The sequence below is a fragment of the Aythya ferina genome (assembly GCF_964211825.1).
Source record: "Aythya ferina genome assembly, chromosome: 2".
In the NCBI taxonomy this organism is placed as follows: Eukaryota; Metazoa; Chordata; class Aves; order Anseriformes; family Anatidae; genus Aythya; species Aythya ferina.
This window is the reverse complement of record NC_140297.1, coordinates 19,647,683-19,664,113: the sequence shown is the minus strand read 5'-3', so window position 1 is coordinate 19,664,113 and position 16,431 is coordinate 19,647,683. Positions and strand designations below refer to the sequence as shown.

The following is a 16,431-nucleotide window of genomic DNA, read 5'->3' as shown; positions in this document are numbered from 1 at the left end:
GCAGTGTCTCCGAGGACACAGCTTCTACATAACGTTATGTAGCAGGTACAAAAGCATAGATGGAATAGGCCTAGACTCATTCAATGGAAATCTGAAGGAAGACTTTCATGGAAAGTCAAAGAAAGATGCAGCTTCCATCAGAGGGGTAGCTGAATTTGGCGATCCATACAGTCCAACAAACACACAACCAATTCAAACTATAGTAAACAAACACACATCATACGTATTTCTTCTTTAATAATTTGCCAACACAGACTGGTAGAAAAAGCTGGTTCACAGAAATTAAACTAGCAGGAATCCACAAGAACTTCTTGTGTTAAGGTACACAAAGCAATCAATGACTGTAAACATGTGCTCTTAACTCCCAGGCAACTCATCCACAGAACTAAGGATTGGAGTTCCTACTTAGAGAAAGGGGGTGAAAATATGCTCCAGTGTGTAAGGAAGAATTCAGAGTTTCAATTCCTTACACAGAAGCGAAAAGCTGAGCATATTTGCAGAAGAGATCTGTTACAGAAATATAAAAGTAAACATAATGCAGATGTACTAAATTATAGAGAAAGAGAGAATCAATAGGCATAAAAACATACAGCAAGAGAAACTTGGCAACTGGGAAGTCATGAAGCTTAGGAATCCAGTACTGGCAGATGAATAAATCTGACATACAAGATGCAAATTACTTCTGTAAAAAATTTAGGTCTGTATGAAAAAGGAGAGGGAGTATTCTCTACAGGCTTTCAACCAACTAATGGAGTGAGAAAATCTGCAGCACAGAATAAACAAACAAATGACAGAAGGAACTTTTTTCACTATTTTGACACTAATGTCAATGTGTTGCCCTAACTTCACCCGGATCACAATCCTTCTCATCTCAGTCTGCCAGGCAAGGCAGATTTTCAAGTACGGAGTCCAATTTACAACATTTCTTCTGTCAACTCAGTTCTAAGATGAAAACTATACATTTTCAAGCCACTGTTTTTTAATAAACTTTACCAGAACTTAATTACACTAACTGCTACTAAGAACCCTGACTTCTAAGTAGCAGGAATCTTAACAATAGACATATGTCATATTGTTAGGACTTCTTCACGTACAGTTAGGACACTTCAAATGTACGAAGTACATAAGCAGTTCCATAATCAAAAGGTACTACTCCTGGATATTATGAAGGCTTATTCTTTCCTTTTCTTTTTTTTTTTTTTTTTTTTCCCAATAGAGAAGCTATTCTGACAAGCAAAATGTTATTAACTGCAATTAAGAGAAAGAACCAAACCTCATGTAACTTGACGGCACTATGTTCCAATAATTTCTAGTGACCAAGAATAGTATTTATATTAGAAATCATAGAGAGCTTTCATATGTTTTAATTAACTACATCCCATTATAACAACATTTCCAGTATCATTACACAAATTATATTGAACATCGATATAATCTTTTCCATTATGTCTCTGCTTGAAAATTGAAACTTCTCTAGACTTCAGTGGTATACAAATATTGTAGTGGTATTCATACACCATGCCTCTTAAGAGGCAAGGAAATGAATCAATATTTAAAATAGATAACTACATTAAAGATTTTGAACTTGCCTTCTTTTTGTGTGCTCTGTTCCTGTTTCCCAACCAGTCATCCATCTGTTCCTCAATCTCTTCAATAGAAGCTCCATGGTCATATGATGGTATGTATGCATTCGATTCCTGAACTGTGTATACAGGGAATTCAGATTTTGGTTTCTTGACTTTAGGCTTCTTCTCCTCTGCACAAAAACAAAAAAGAAAAAAGAAAACCAATGCTAAAAATACTGCAGAGAAGTATACGTCAGAAGCAGGCTTATCTCCCCAACTTCTAATGCTATATTCAATTTTCATTTTGGAAGAGGCTTAAATTTCTTTGTTAAAAAGGCAGCTTAGTAATTTGCATAACCATTTTATTTTTATGAAAAGTAAATAGCAACGTATATACTTAGCCCCTCTTCTACCTGCAACTATGAATTAAAGTGCCAAATGAGGAGCACCTCAAAAAACGCAGTTAGCTCTTGTCATCTGACAATTAAAATTAGTAGAGGCGAAAGCATAGGCAGCTGTTACAAGATTTCCAAAGTCCTGCTGGCTTCAAAGAAAAACAAAAAGAAACAGCAACGGCAGAAAAGTGAGTTTTAGATAATTCTGTACTGCTTTATGGTTAGATGTGTTGAGTAAAAGCTTCTGAACCAACAGACAGCTTTGCTGTTATTGGATTCCTCTAAGTACAGATAGCTCTGTTCTATCACTTAAACTTAAAGGACTTTTTAAATACTGCACCTCATTTCCCATAGTGACCACTGTTTTCTGCTCTCACTGTCCTTCAAATGATATTAAATGGGATTGGCAAACTTAGGGACAATAGGGAAGGAGGAACAACAACAACCTAAATCCCAGTAACTGAACACAGCTCCACCATACAAGTGGATCTCAAAAGAAAGCTTTACGACTGACTAAAGACTGCCGTAACTTTAGGAAAGACAGGAAGAGGATTGGAAAAGAGAAGCATAAAGACCCAGAAAGCATTCAGAAGCCTCAGGTATACCTTTTTTTTTTGTTTGTTTGTTTAAATATGCTGTACTCACAATACCTGGATGTTCCTAAAGATGCAATCAACAAACTGAAAGAGCTGATCTAATGGCTGGCTGCAGCCAAAAGAGGAAAGTTGTATGCTGCTTTCACCTTTCTACTCCCTACTGTGTGCCTGTGTTCTCCTCTCTTCTCTTTCTGCTTTGACAGTCATTCAACCACTTCATAAACATATTCCATTCACTAATCTAGTAGAAAATTACCCCTTTACATTCAACAAAAAGAAAATATCTAAGTCAGTTAAAGGTGGTAGGAATGAAAGAGGAGAGACAGCAACACTCAGCTATGAGATCAGCTTCTACCTGCCTTTTTTTTTCTCTCATGAAAATCTTCTTTTACAAATTCCTAAAGAGGACAGGGAAACTGCTCCCTACAGAGTGTAATGCAGAATTCCTTTTCCTAACATTATAGGTACAAGGAGAGCCTGGTGATTGTATCCCATGTACCTGGCAAGCTCCTAGGAACTGAACACTTAAGAAAAAAACAACTGGAGTGAGAATAGTTCCATGGCACCTTCCAGAGGTCATAAGAAACAGATCACAAAAGTCATGACCTTTTAAATTTATTTTGTTCTGAGAACTTCTGTGAAAATCTCTAACTTTGCCTGTAACTGTTGTCAAATTACTCTCAATAAATATTAAGTAAAGACCTCATCCCTAGATTGTTTTGGCATCTTTCTTTAGGAATTCATAGTAAATATAATTAAATTACGTACAATCAGAAAAAAAAAAAAAGATAACAAAAAAACAGAACTAAAAAAAGCCCCAAAATGTTAACCAGCATTCCTGTCATTGTCCAGATGAGAGAAATTTTCATTAAAGACAATACCTGTGCAAAATTCTTTTTGTCTATTGCAAAAGGTAATTTTCACAACCAAGCCATAGACATCAACTGTTATCTCATTTTTCTCCAAAGCAGCCACATGTAATAACTTCTGGAGTCAGCACTAAGATTTACAGGGACAAGTAACAACAACTTCGCTAACTATTTACTACAAACACATCAACTGACAAAAATGTTCTAGAAAGTTGCCTGAAGTGACAATTTTTACCAATGTATTTCAATCCTGCAAAATAATCAAGTATACAGCGAGTGGTCATTTGGGATTACGGAACAGTGAACACATACTCAGACAGTTGGTTTTCCTGTATTTTGTACCTCATCAGTTACTGTTTGCTGATTTTCCCTCTCAAAGGACACAAATAGATAAAGCCTGGGTAGTTACAGCTTTAACTTCTAAAAATGTAGAGTCTAGGCTCTTTTATATTTCCAGAAGTAATTCTGCAACGGTATTTCCAGAGGGCACTGCACCCCAATTTAAAATCTAGTATCGAAGACAGTATCTAGGCTTTCTTCAGGCAGATAAGCAAGGAAGACCTAATACAGATAAGACATCCTTCTGATTGTTAACTACTAAAGGAAAGAGAAATCCTGCCTAAAGATGGCTGTACATTCTCAAACAAGCACTCAACTATAATTAAGAAACCTGTCTCCACTATCTCCCATGCAGATACTAAAAGATGAAAGAGTTTTGGCCTACCCCCTACATACCACAATGGCTGTCAGACACAATGAATTTTTTTAAAAAATAAATAAAACTGAAGTCGCAGCACCTTTGACACAGGGCTCTTCGTAACTCACTGAAAACAGCTTCACCTCCTAATTTCAAAAGCCACATTTCAGAACAGGAAAGCACACAGTTTGAATGGCAACACCATACAGGATTTCAGATAGGGGAATATTTACTATTTTAAAATAATGGCACATTAAGAGTTTTGGTGAAACGCTAACGGCCTTCAAGTACTGCCAGTAAACACTTGGTCGGTGTGAGTTACGAAGAATGCTGTTCAGAAGCAATGACGTGTAATGTTTCTAAAGCTCCCACTTAGGGCAGTGGAGCACTGTTCTTTCAGGTGAAGACGGAGGAAGCAAACCAGATTGCTGAAATTTCATTTAGCTGAGCATCAGAAGTCCACAGCAGACACCTTGGATGAAAACCTATCGGTTTCTACGTTATCTTTTCATTATCAGCACTTTAACTGGCAGGCCAAAAGACACTTCTGACCTTACTTGCTGCTTTCCTCTGAAGAGAATAAGGATCAGGTTTTCTATACAGCAAATGATGCCTATAGAGCTGAATCCTACAACTGCTGAGGTCTGGCAGACAACCAGGAAGCTGGTGCTGCTGCCACCACCACAACCTAAGCCAAGGATGTGTTTGATGGTGCTGACAGTAGCAACAATTGCAGCCATGATTCGAAGTTTGAAAATGCAGGTCTTCCCTTAATATTAATTATATTGACCTATAAACCTAACTGAAAGGTAGGAAAAACATACAAAGAAGGATTTGAAAGATTCCTTCCAGTTTTGTGACAGCCTGCCCACTATCCACTGGAGACCTAATTAGAGCACTATGTCCCACACGGGCACCAACATCCAGTGGGCCTTAATTAAGACCAGAGTTACTGGTGCTCATACAACTATGATGTAGAGAGAAACAGCCTTGGTGAAACCAGGGCCAGACGTCAGGCTCAACAGGATAATTCCCACTTTCACTACTATTTTCTGAGAACATTATGTATTTTAATTCCCAAATTACAGTGTACTAACTCTTCTAGTTTATTAGGTAGAATAAAAAAGAAACAGGCAACAACAGAAAGTAAATGGATAATCCAACAGCATAAGCACCACGCTAATCGTTTAATACCTACTACTACTATTTAAAATGATCAGCATTTTCCATGAGTTTCCATGAGTTGGCTTTTCTGTACTTCTAGTCTTTGTAGCAGGAGAAATTTTGATCTATCATTTGCTGAATTCATACTGCAAGGATACTAATTTTCTGTATTTTCCACCTTTAGAACTATGGAGTTCTTCACCAGAAGACTAAATCTGCCTGTGTATTTAACATCTTAGAGTAAAAAAAATAAAAATAATAAAAAAATGCTCCCTATGTTTAAACAGCATATAAGATACTTGACGCTGAGATCCCCAGACCTAAACCATAGCAATTAGCTAACTCTCTTACCTGTATAGTACTTAATGCTTCTAAAGGCCTCCAGTACTGGCTATATGCTTTGCTGATTTATAATGATTCACATATGGAAGTCTGATGAATGACTTACACATAATCGGATACTTTGGACTTCCTTGCTAGTCCTTTTACCTTGTTATCATGTTAATTTTACCTCATCAGTGGAAGAGTTAACTGGGGCTAAGGGCTATTTACTTTAAGATCCACCAGCTGCCATTTTCAGAAGATAAGGAATCAGCCAGCATTTTGGATCAAGAGTGCCATGTAATAAAACAATAGTGCTTTTTTCATAAAAACAAAACAAAACAGGGATACGTATTTCAAAGTTTTCTGAAAACTATATCCTGATTTTACCTGCCAGCTGATATAACCCTAAAGAATTCAAAGAGCATTTACCAGTTCCACAGAAAAAAGACTACTTCATATAGGAAAGAAGGAAAAAGAAAAAAAAAAAAAAAAAAAAAAAAAGCAATCCACACAAGTGCTGAGCCTCTACAATGAAGTATGACATGTTAAGCTGGAGTTCTCTCTCTCAGCAAGACTTAAAAGCCTTATATTTCAGCATCAGTAAGAACTCACGGAAGAAATAGTCAAAAAAAGACAATGATGTCTTGAAAGTCACAGAAAGAGGACACTGACTGCTATGTTGTATGTTGATAAGCAAAAAATGTGACCACAATCACAGGTAGACAGCAAGCATCTTTCCGGCAAGTCACTGAGATACTGCATTGAGATCTCTCTTTCTTTCAATACTGTTCTCTTACCTATGTAACTGCTAAAGACAAGCAAAGCAGTTAAAGCATTAAAATTTGCTTAAAACATGTCAGAAAAATTCACTTGCATGTAGATATATATCCAATATATATCTATTTTGGATCCAATAGATCCAAAAGTCTGGAAAAAATGTTGTCCCCAAGTTTTTGCTGTCTATTGAAAAAATGGACCATACTAATTTAAAACTAAAGCAATTATGGAGCAAACAATCACGTGTTAAAAAAAATACACATATCAGTATTCGTAATAAAATCAACGGGATCACATGAATGCATCACCAGTAACAGCCATATATACATGCGCCACATGAAGACCTAGAACTTAGTTTTTTGAGCAAACTGATTAAAAACTTAGTAATTAATGCATCCTCAACTACAAAAAAGGCCCACAAGCTAAAAGACTTGATGTCTTTCATCTTTTCTGTAAATATCTATCCTTCCCCCAACTTTCTGTTCCCTCTAAATACCTCACTCAATACCTCAATACGAAAGGGTTAGAAGTAGACATCTAAATATTTAAGAATTAATCTGCCTTGCAGCAAACATAAAAGGAGACACGTCTCTTTCAAATGAACCTCATAACACTGTCTGTTAGCTGAATATTTATTTTCTGTAAAATCTGAAGGAAGTTTTGCAGGGAGAGGTATCATAGAGACTAGCTGATCCAACTGGAAAAAGCACATGAGCCACAAGTTCAGAATTCCTTCAGCAGGCCTGCCAAAACAATCAGTGAAACAGATGATACTTAGTTTGCCATAATTAGGCTTCAGAGGTAACAATTAAGTGATCAGAACATTCACACCCACGCTAACCAAAAAAGCATGCATTATATGAATTAATTTTCTCTGAACCTGTCTGTCAGCAAATCATTGCTGAGCAGGCATGTGAACACTGCATTTTGGCAGGGATTAATACTAAACACAATTATCCAAGATACTTGTCAATTATTTGGAAATAAATGAAAAGTCATCTTCAGCATATTTTTGGATTACATAAATTTGGGCAAAACAATTTAAAATGAATAGGAACATACTGCAAGATGTAGGGACGTGGACTGGCTGGCAGTCTGGGATTATTCAAACCAAAAGTATTTTGGATCACACTGCTTAGGACCTTAGGCCATATCTGCACTTAAGAGGGACTGTGTGCAAAGAAGCTTTGATGTAAAAGCTCACAGTTATTTCAAGTGATCTGAAATGTGCTATCAGAGCTGGGGAAATAATGCGATCTGTGACTCTGTAAACACAACACTGATAACAGCAGAAATATGATTTTATAATCAGATGGAAAATGTTAGAATGCTATACACAAAAGCCAGTGTCCAATACCTACAGCTACACTAGAAAACAACTCAGTACAGAAAAGCCACAGAAATTAAGGGCTAAAGAAATGCTTTTCATAAAGAAAACCTGCAGATATATACAAGTTATTTTTTCAAGCAGAGACAATTGCTGCTGATGAAAACCTGAAAGCTATAGCTAGAGAAATCCATACTGCAATTAAGATATACCTATGTAACAGTAAAATTATGTAAACTAGCCACGAGGAATGGAAGCCTTCTCAAAGTCTTCTGATCAATGTTGTATCTTGCATAACAACATGCCAAAAGCTAAAACACATCACTGATACCTGGTTATCTCCAGACAACTGCAAGATAATGATAATCAGTATTTTTCACTGATTTGTACCTGTAAGGGCCTGAAAAAAACCCACATTAGACTAAATGATCTAGTGATGTCTTTAACCCCTAAGTTTTATGAAACAATGTAAAAAGCTACCCAAACAACTTGCTATATTCTAAAATGTCTTGAAAGGGAGAACCACCCAAACTTTACTAAACTTAATGAAATCAAGGTTTCAGTACCACTCGGGAATTTTCATGGCAGTAAGGCAGTCACATCTTACTATAAAGCCCCATACAGAGAGATAAATACCATTATCAATACCATTCTAAAACCAGAACACAGAAAGAAGGCTGGTCACACACCTACAGGTGTATACATGTAACTTTTTATTTTAGTTCAAGCTTGAATTATAAGAGTGAATAAAATACAAAAACAAACAAAAAAAACATACTACTCAATGTGGCTTATAACTAGAAAGAAGCTCATTTCTTGCCATGGATTATTACAGATGCCTCGTACATCTGGGCAAGAATTCTGGATTTAAAGGGTTTTCAAATATATCTGGTAAATGAGAAGTTCACCTACAATATCTAGCAGCAGCTTTTTATTTAAAAAGTTGTATTAAAATCCAAGTTTAAGCCCTCCTATTGGAGGGCAGGGAAAACAAGCGTAAACAAGAACAGAGAGTAAGAGAACTACCAAAGTTAAGCAGTTAAGCATAAAAAAATAAAATAGATGGGTTTTCCCTCAAAACTGATGCAGCTGAAAGAAGCACTCTGTATTCCATGAGGAGCCAGTACAACTGCTGGAATCAGTCTTGATAAATACTGAAACTTTGCAATTTAAGTTTAAACACTGGCTGAGCCTACTGTCCTGACAATGTATGCTTACATCTCCACAGCTTAATGACTATCCAGATCAGTTAATATATATTCTATTTTACATCCCATGACTACAAAGAACAGGACTATTGTAACAGAATCATTGCCTGATGCAGGGATTATATGCAAGTGTGACAGTACTGGAAAAGGAAAAGTTAACAGCAAGTTGTATTAATTGCTATAATTGCTTAATAATTTGTATTAATTGCTATAATTGCTTAATAATTTGTATTAAGTGCTTTCTTTTAAAAAAGGAATTTTGTGTTCTGGTACCTGAATGTGAAAAGGACACCAAAACTGTAAGGCAAACCATTTCTATTTTTGTAGATGAAACTCACAGTTATCTCTAATTGCACACAAAATACATTTCCTACAAATACAGCCTGTATTGTAAGTTGCTGTATTTTCTAAGGTAAACTTCTACAGTTGCTCTATTTTCCTTAGGTAGTAACAAGTGTTTTGAATTGACTGAGAAGTGATAACATAAACAGTGCAAAAGTGCCAAAAAATAAGTCAGTATTATGCACGCTTTTGATTTACCAAGAAATTACTTTTTCCCCACTCCTTACCAAATATAGCACTTCAATGACATCTCAGAACTGTCCTCTCTCTCTCTCCTACTTTGCAAATTGTATTTTCCTCCTCTGATATCCTTCTCTGGTTTTAGTTCAGGGCGCCTACAGAAGACTGCACAATTTCAGCAGGAAAAGCAGACAGACGTGGGGGTAAACTAGCAATTAGGTCATGAAAAAACAATCACTGTAAAACAGCTATTGCTAATCTGCATGAGATGCATTTACTCAATTAGATAGATGGATCTGTTATTATGAACTCACACTCTACGGATTGTCTCTAAAATTAAAAATGGGAACAGGCGATCACCAAACGCTCATTTGGTGATTTACAACCTCGCCATGCTATTCTGAAGTGTACAATACAGAGCAATATAATGAAATAAGCAAATTTAGCAGATGCTTTGCATGCAAGTTTCAGAGAAAAAAAGGTATTTATTTATTTATATTTTTTTAATTTTTTGTCTACAGATATATCTTCTTGTTCCTCTGGAAGTCCCATTTCTTTTAAAAAATGAGAAATAATGGCTTGTTCTTTTGCCCTGCAAAAGCACTGTGCTGGTTAACCAAATTAATGCTATGCTAAATTTCAAACTCCACTAAGTACAAGTGGTGACTACCAGTCCCTCCTCTTGCTCCATGTGTGTGCCACTGGTTCACCTGACAGGCAGGGGGGTCAGGTGCCAGCTCTCATTCTGGTGTGACAGCAGACAGTGATGCTACTGTCACAAGTCACGAGAGGCCTGGGGGGGTTAAGGGCACCAAACCTGCACCTCTCGATGTGGGCACTGCTACTGGCAGGGGCCCACAGAAGAGGAGATGAAACCAGCAAATCCCACGTGACACCTGGCAGATCTGCACAGAGGAGAAACACCAAAAGGTGTTGACTGAAAGTGAAACTCAGCAATTCAGTGAAATGTAGGACCACACACACGATGGTTTTAATGACCTCCTACTTTCACTTGCACTTCTGTTTTCAGAAACTAGTCTTTTTAAAACAATATATACAAAATACGTAGTAGTTCAAAGATTTCATCTATGCCAAACAATCAAAACATTGCTATCTGACAACAAATTTTTAATAACTGGAGTCAAGACCTATTGCGAGGGCCCATTTTGCGGTAGGTATTTCCTGCGTGATGGCAGGTCTCCCTAACAAGCATTACATGCACTCGTCTGCTAGATTTTGCCTGGGTCCACGGTGCTCACTGAGGTGCTGAACATTAGCCATTTTCTCAAAATAGATTTAGTTACGGATAAGTTAGGAATTATTGCTCAAGCTTCATCATGTTGCTGATTTTACAAAATTAAGCTATTTTGTAAATATAAATAATGCAGCTGTATTTTAAGTGCCTAAAGGCTTATGCATACTCAAAGCTAGGAAATTATTATAGGGCACTCAATGCACTTGTCAGAATAAAGGAACTTAAAAGCATGCACTTAAGTACAGTAAATAAAGCAAGCACGCACACAAACAAAAATCTTTTAAAATTGTCTTCAGAAGAGGGTAGGTTTAATCATTGTCAAAAGGAAATAGCTGAGAGAAGAAAAGGAAGTCACCTATAATTATTCTGAATACTTTATTACATGAAATGCTAATTGCCTTCTCTGGTCTTTTATAAGAGTATAAAGACTTTAAAGACATTTATTTCAACAATAGCATGAATCCATCTCCAAAGTCTGCATCCATGCTTTTGGAAATTCGAGTTATTTTCAATTTCTATTTGTACAAACTCGATTTATATAAAATAGCACAAAATATATCATTTTTAAAAGTTATTTACAGAAAAAAAGTATTACAGGAATACTCAAAACCGAGAGGTCACTTCTGAATATGTATACTTCAAGATCTATGCTTTTGAAATTCCCCTCTCCTGTAAAGCAACATCTCTAGCAAAGTATGCTTTTCTTGCTATATAGTTACAAGTATATAGTTACTATATAGTTATAGTTTTCTTGCTATACATAGTTACTATATAACTATAACCTGAGTTTTATGCTTCTGCAGAAAACAGCCAGCACAGTACTGCAAAATTAGTCACCAAATTAAAAGCTCATTTAAATTCAACAGCAGTATAGAAATAAATAAAGCACATATTTTAGAAGATTACAAACATAATTTGTTCACATTCATGTCGTGGAGTAGGTACGTTATATTACATCTTGGTTTATTAAGACAGTGATAAAAACTCACTCTGAAGTGTTTCAAGTTCAGCCTTAGCCAGGGCATCTTCTTTCTCCTTCATTTTTGTTTCTTTATATTCTACATATAATTGTCTGGCATCCTTTAAGAAAATGTTGCAATGACATTAGCATCCTTATACAAACAAGTTATTCAACGGCTCTGCTTTAATTTCTCATTTAACCTCACAAAAAGATAAAAAGAAAATTCAAGATACATTTGTTTCTTGAAATACAGAATTTGTCAGTATAGAAATTATTTGCTTAGACTGTAGAACTTTTGTAGAATAAATGTTCTAATAGTGTAATAGTGTTGACATTATAGGTTATGATGCTTATTGACAACCTGAAAAGCAAAACGGTTAGAAAAACATTTCTCATCACTATTTACAACTTTTTAAGAGTCCATGCACCCACTTTGCTCACATCAGCAATCTGGAAGTTCAAAGAAGAAACAAAAGCTTTTAATTAGAGTACTATGTGCAGGGACAAAGGCAATTGCTAGGCAGTGATCTTCTTACCACAAACTCATTAAGTATCACTAACTGCACGTTATGAGAACCAATGTATTTTTTTTTTTTTTAGTAACTTCTACATTGCTATTATAGCGTTTAAAAGTTTTTTTTTTTTTTTTTTTTTCCCCCTCCAGGGATTAGATTAGATTCTAATGTGAAATCTATTTAGTATATTTACACATAAAATTGGAAGTCCTGTCAAAAATCTCGTAAGATACAAATTTCCAAAATTTGATGAATTAGCAATTATAGATTTGTGTTGAAAGCTTTCCAAACGTGAGCAACCAGATTGCTGAATTAGGAGATATGGAGAGTTTTCTTACTCTCACTTACCAGTTTAAGAGATTTATATACTCATTCAAAATCAAAGAAACTATAATAGAAATACTGAAACAGGCAAACTATTACTTATTATTTCCAAACATGCAGAACATTTCTTGTATTATACCAAAAATAATTACATGATTAGGTTAACCTATTTTTTACTTCTTCACAGTCAAAAATAATTTTTCTCTTGTTATTGCATCACGGTCCCGCTTTTTACACATAATGTATGATTTAAATGTTAATGTAGAAGGTATTGTAAAACCTTGGTAAATACTTTTAGAATTTCAACTAGAATCCCATAAACCTGAAAATAAACTAGTCTTATTAAAAATGAAAAAAATAAAATCTTAATAAATTTTGGAAATAAAAGCTGAGTTAAGCAGACATGACTGCTGCATCTAATGGTGGAAGCCATATAGAAACGTGGCCTCCTGCAAAGGAGGATAACATGACCCAACAATTGTTCTTTGCATTACACTGTGTTATTTATCTACCTCTTCAAAGACACGTGAGGGAGATGGGACAACACGGAGGACAGAATTGTGTCCTAGCTCTGAGCAGAACGCCGTAATGTTTCGGAGAAAGCCCACCAATGTAAGTCAGCACTCCCGAACAATTCTGACAATAACATTACCTCTCCTTCCAAACTACTTTTTCTTACTCTGTCTCTTTACGCTTGGGCACAGTAAACAAGAATATACATTTCTCTGTCAGGATTACATAGGTCACTCTGAGCACAGAAGAAATTTCAAGGAGTTTACGTAACTTTTCACTACTGGCATACAACAGATGAGGGCATCTCATTTGCTTATGGTTTTGTTTTAGGGAATTAGGAAGAGGTGCTGGTTTTTAGTAAAACCAGGGCTAAAACCATTTAAAAGGGTACACCATGCAGGAGGATTACCATTTACAGCAGATATAAAGGGTTCAAAGAAATATATTCAGTTTATATGTTAAAACATACAATTACAAAATTCGGGTTAGCACTGGTTCTCTCTTCAGTTTACCTGAAATATGAAATCCCTACCACATATGGAAACTTTCCTTGCAGTCTCCAGGTCTGGACTATTTGCATTAGAAACAGAATTAAGAAACAGAAAGAGGCACAGCTGTAATGGTTAACTTCTGCTGCAAGTTGGAGACGTTTGGGTTGTGTGGCCTACACAAGCCTCAGACGTACTGATACGCTAAAAATGCTTTTGTTTAAGGCTATGACTTCAAAATGGCTACAATTAACCGGCATTTAAATTTAACCCATTTGACACTGAAAGCCAATATTTGATGCTAAATTCCGGTGTAAAATCCATTATTGCTTGTGGGATCTCCAGACAGCAGGCACTAGGGGGTAACTGTCAATCTCTCCAGCATGTCAATCACAGAACAATTGGAAATGTGGCTCAGATGAAAATGAGACACAATAGCTGAACAACAAAGAAAACTAGTCAGAAGCACGTAAATGAAATTTAGTGGCATTGTTGCTTTATAGATATCAAATGGATTATCGCTGCAAATGAAGTAATATGCAGGTAACAAATGCAGCACTGATCTTTTATCTTATTAATCACAGGTTATTATTGCTGATACCATAATCACAAAAAACAGGCGTACTGAGCATTTTGAAGAGCCTGTGAAAATGTATACATATAAAACAAAGCAAAAAATAAATAAGAATTGAATCAAAGTGGATTTTAAAGATTTGAGAACTGAAACCTTTCCACCAAAGCAGAAGAAATAGCTCTACAGGTTGTGAATAGGAATTAAAAGACATACCTGAATAAAGATTTTAGCCACAAACACAGACTATATGGATAAAACACCTGGGAAGTTACAATGAAAGAAACACGGGGAAACAGTTGAAAATATGAGGTTCTTTAAAGAAAACTTCTGCCTCAGCATAAATCAGACCATTTCATTTTTTTCTCATTATTTTTCAATTGTATCAGTCTAAAAAATTAGTTTTCAAGCATATTCAGTTTCAGTAGTAAATTTCAAAATAAATTTATGTTCAGATTTTTTCCTTTTCCAACCTGATAAACAATCACTTTGCCTCAATGCAAGTATTTTGGAGCCAAAATAATCCGAGAATTACCCTAAAACCAACAAAAAACATGGATACAGCCTCTTCCAACCTACTGCTCCTTCTCCAAGGTTCAGTAATTTTTTCTTGAAGAGCATCTTTTGTCCCCAGCAGTACAAAATATGCACAACCCCAAAATTTTATACTTGATGTGCACTTCAATAGTTAACAAACAAGTGACATTTTGAACCTTCTGGGGGTGGAAAGGGACAGAGAAAAGGCACAGGCAAATACAAAGCTTGGAATTATTCTAACTATTCCAGCTTACCTAACCAGAACAGAAATATTTTGTTCTCATTTGCAACGGGTTGAGAAGTTTTCAAAAAGAACACAAATACACTACTTTACTGCCAAAGCAGCAATATACGTGTAGTCAAGTAAGAATAATAATGAAGTGGTCGAAGACATGCTGGTTTATTATACTGTGATTCAAATATCCACTTTCCAATAGGAAACAGAATGAAAAGGGAGTGTATTAGAAACTCAGAATTGTGCTACTGGTATTTCTAAATTATATTTCATCTACCAGGTATAGGAAGTTCCTGTGATTACCCTTATAGCTAATTAAAATTTTCAAAAAGTGCTGCAGAAGAAAAATAAAATTGACAGATAAACACTTCATTAATGTATTTTCAATATTTCAACCACAAATAAGAATGAAGAATATTGTGGAATTCTTGTATTTCAGTCCTTCTCAATACGTGAATTGTCTCCTGTTAATAAACTTGAGACTGCCAGGACAAAACTGCAGTCATTATTGAGGTATGTACAAATACAGAAATTCTTGATACTGAACTTTTAAGTTTGTTTGTTTTTGTTTTGTTTTGTTTTTAATGATAGATACACTTTTTATTTAAACTGTGCTAATCCTGGAACTAAAATCTTCAGTTCTGAATAAGGCTCAGTCACTCCAACCTCTCCTTGACTTCTGGGAGGGTGACAAGGTTTTGTTGGTCTATTTGCTTTCTGAGTTTTTTTCCTTTCCTTTTTTTTTTTTTTTTTTCCTCCAGTTTATCTTCCTGGTCTACTTTAGAAAGACTGCAGATTAGAGAAATAAGTGAAACATTGGAAACAACTTGCATTATTGACCATATCTGAATCTTCATTAGATTTTGTGATAGAACCAGCCTCACATTCTACATCTCAGGAGTGAGGGGCTAATACAAACAAAATGCACCCCCCTCTTACAGTTAACTGGAAGCTTTCCTACAAGCATATTTAAAATCAGTATAATGAAACCATTTTCTTTGCATTAATCTTAAGTCAATCTACCAATTTAAATATTCACATGAAGTTCTTGAACTGGTTTTTGTCTTTGAGTACAGTGTTCTTGTACAATTTGTACGCGAGTGACATCAGTCACAGAAGAGAGCACATTTGTATATGATTGTTGATGATAAAGGAGTAAAATTAAAATGATTGCAACATCCAACCTTCAATTTGCTATTTGTTTGCAATAAAAATGCCAGGCATTACACCACAGGAAAACCACTTTTTTTGATGGGCTTACACATCAGTATTATCAACGTGTTACGGCAAGAAATAATGTAAAAAAAGTTAAAACACTGATTTGAATGGTTGTTATTTTTACATGTTTACTCAAAGACAAACCAGTAAATAAATAGGAATTGCATTACTTCCTTCCTTTTAATCAGGAAATTATTTCCTTTGACCTTGGAATAATACTAGGTGTGGCCAGGCAGTTGGGGAGTGGTTCCCAAGCCTCAGATGCAGCAAGTGACCAGCAGCAGGCTGTGCTAATGCAGAATCTGCTGGGTATTCCAGATCCACAGTGGGAAAACAAAGGCAACCAGAAGGAGGAACTGTAGCCAGTGCT

General features: G+C 35.7%; 1 protein-coding gene across 1 annotated transcript in view; it reads right to left on the bottom strand.

Moving 5' to 3' along the window:
- Positions 1-16,431, bottom strand: part of DNAJC1 (DnaJ heat shock protein family (Hsp40) member C1) — a 97,859-nt gene that overhangs the window by 30,521 nt on the left and 50,907 nt on the right. The window contains exons 7-8 of the mRNA XM_084511951.1: positions 11,689-11,779; positions 1,590-1,756 (exon numbers count right to left, since the gene is read on the bottom strand). Coding sequence (XP_084368077.1) covers positions 1,590-1,756; positions 11,689-11,779 — 258 coding nt within the window. The remainder of the gene's footprint in view (positions 1-1,589; positions 1,757-11,688; positions 11,780-16,431) is intronic.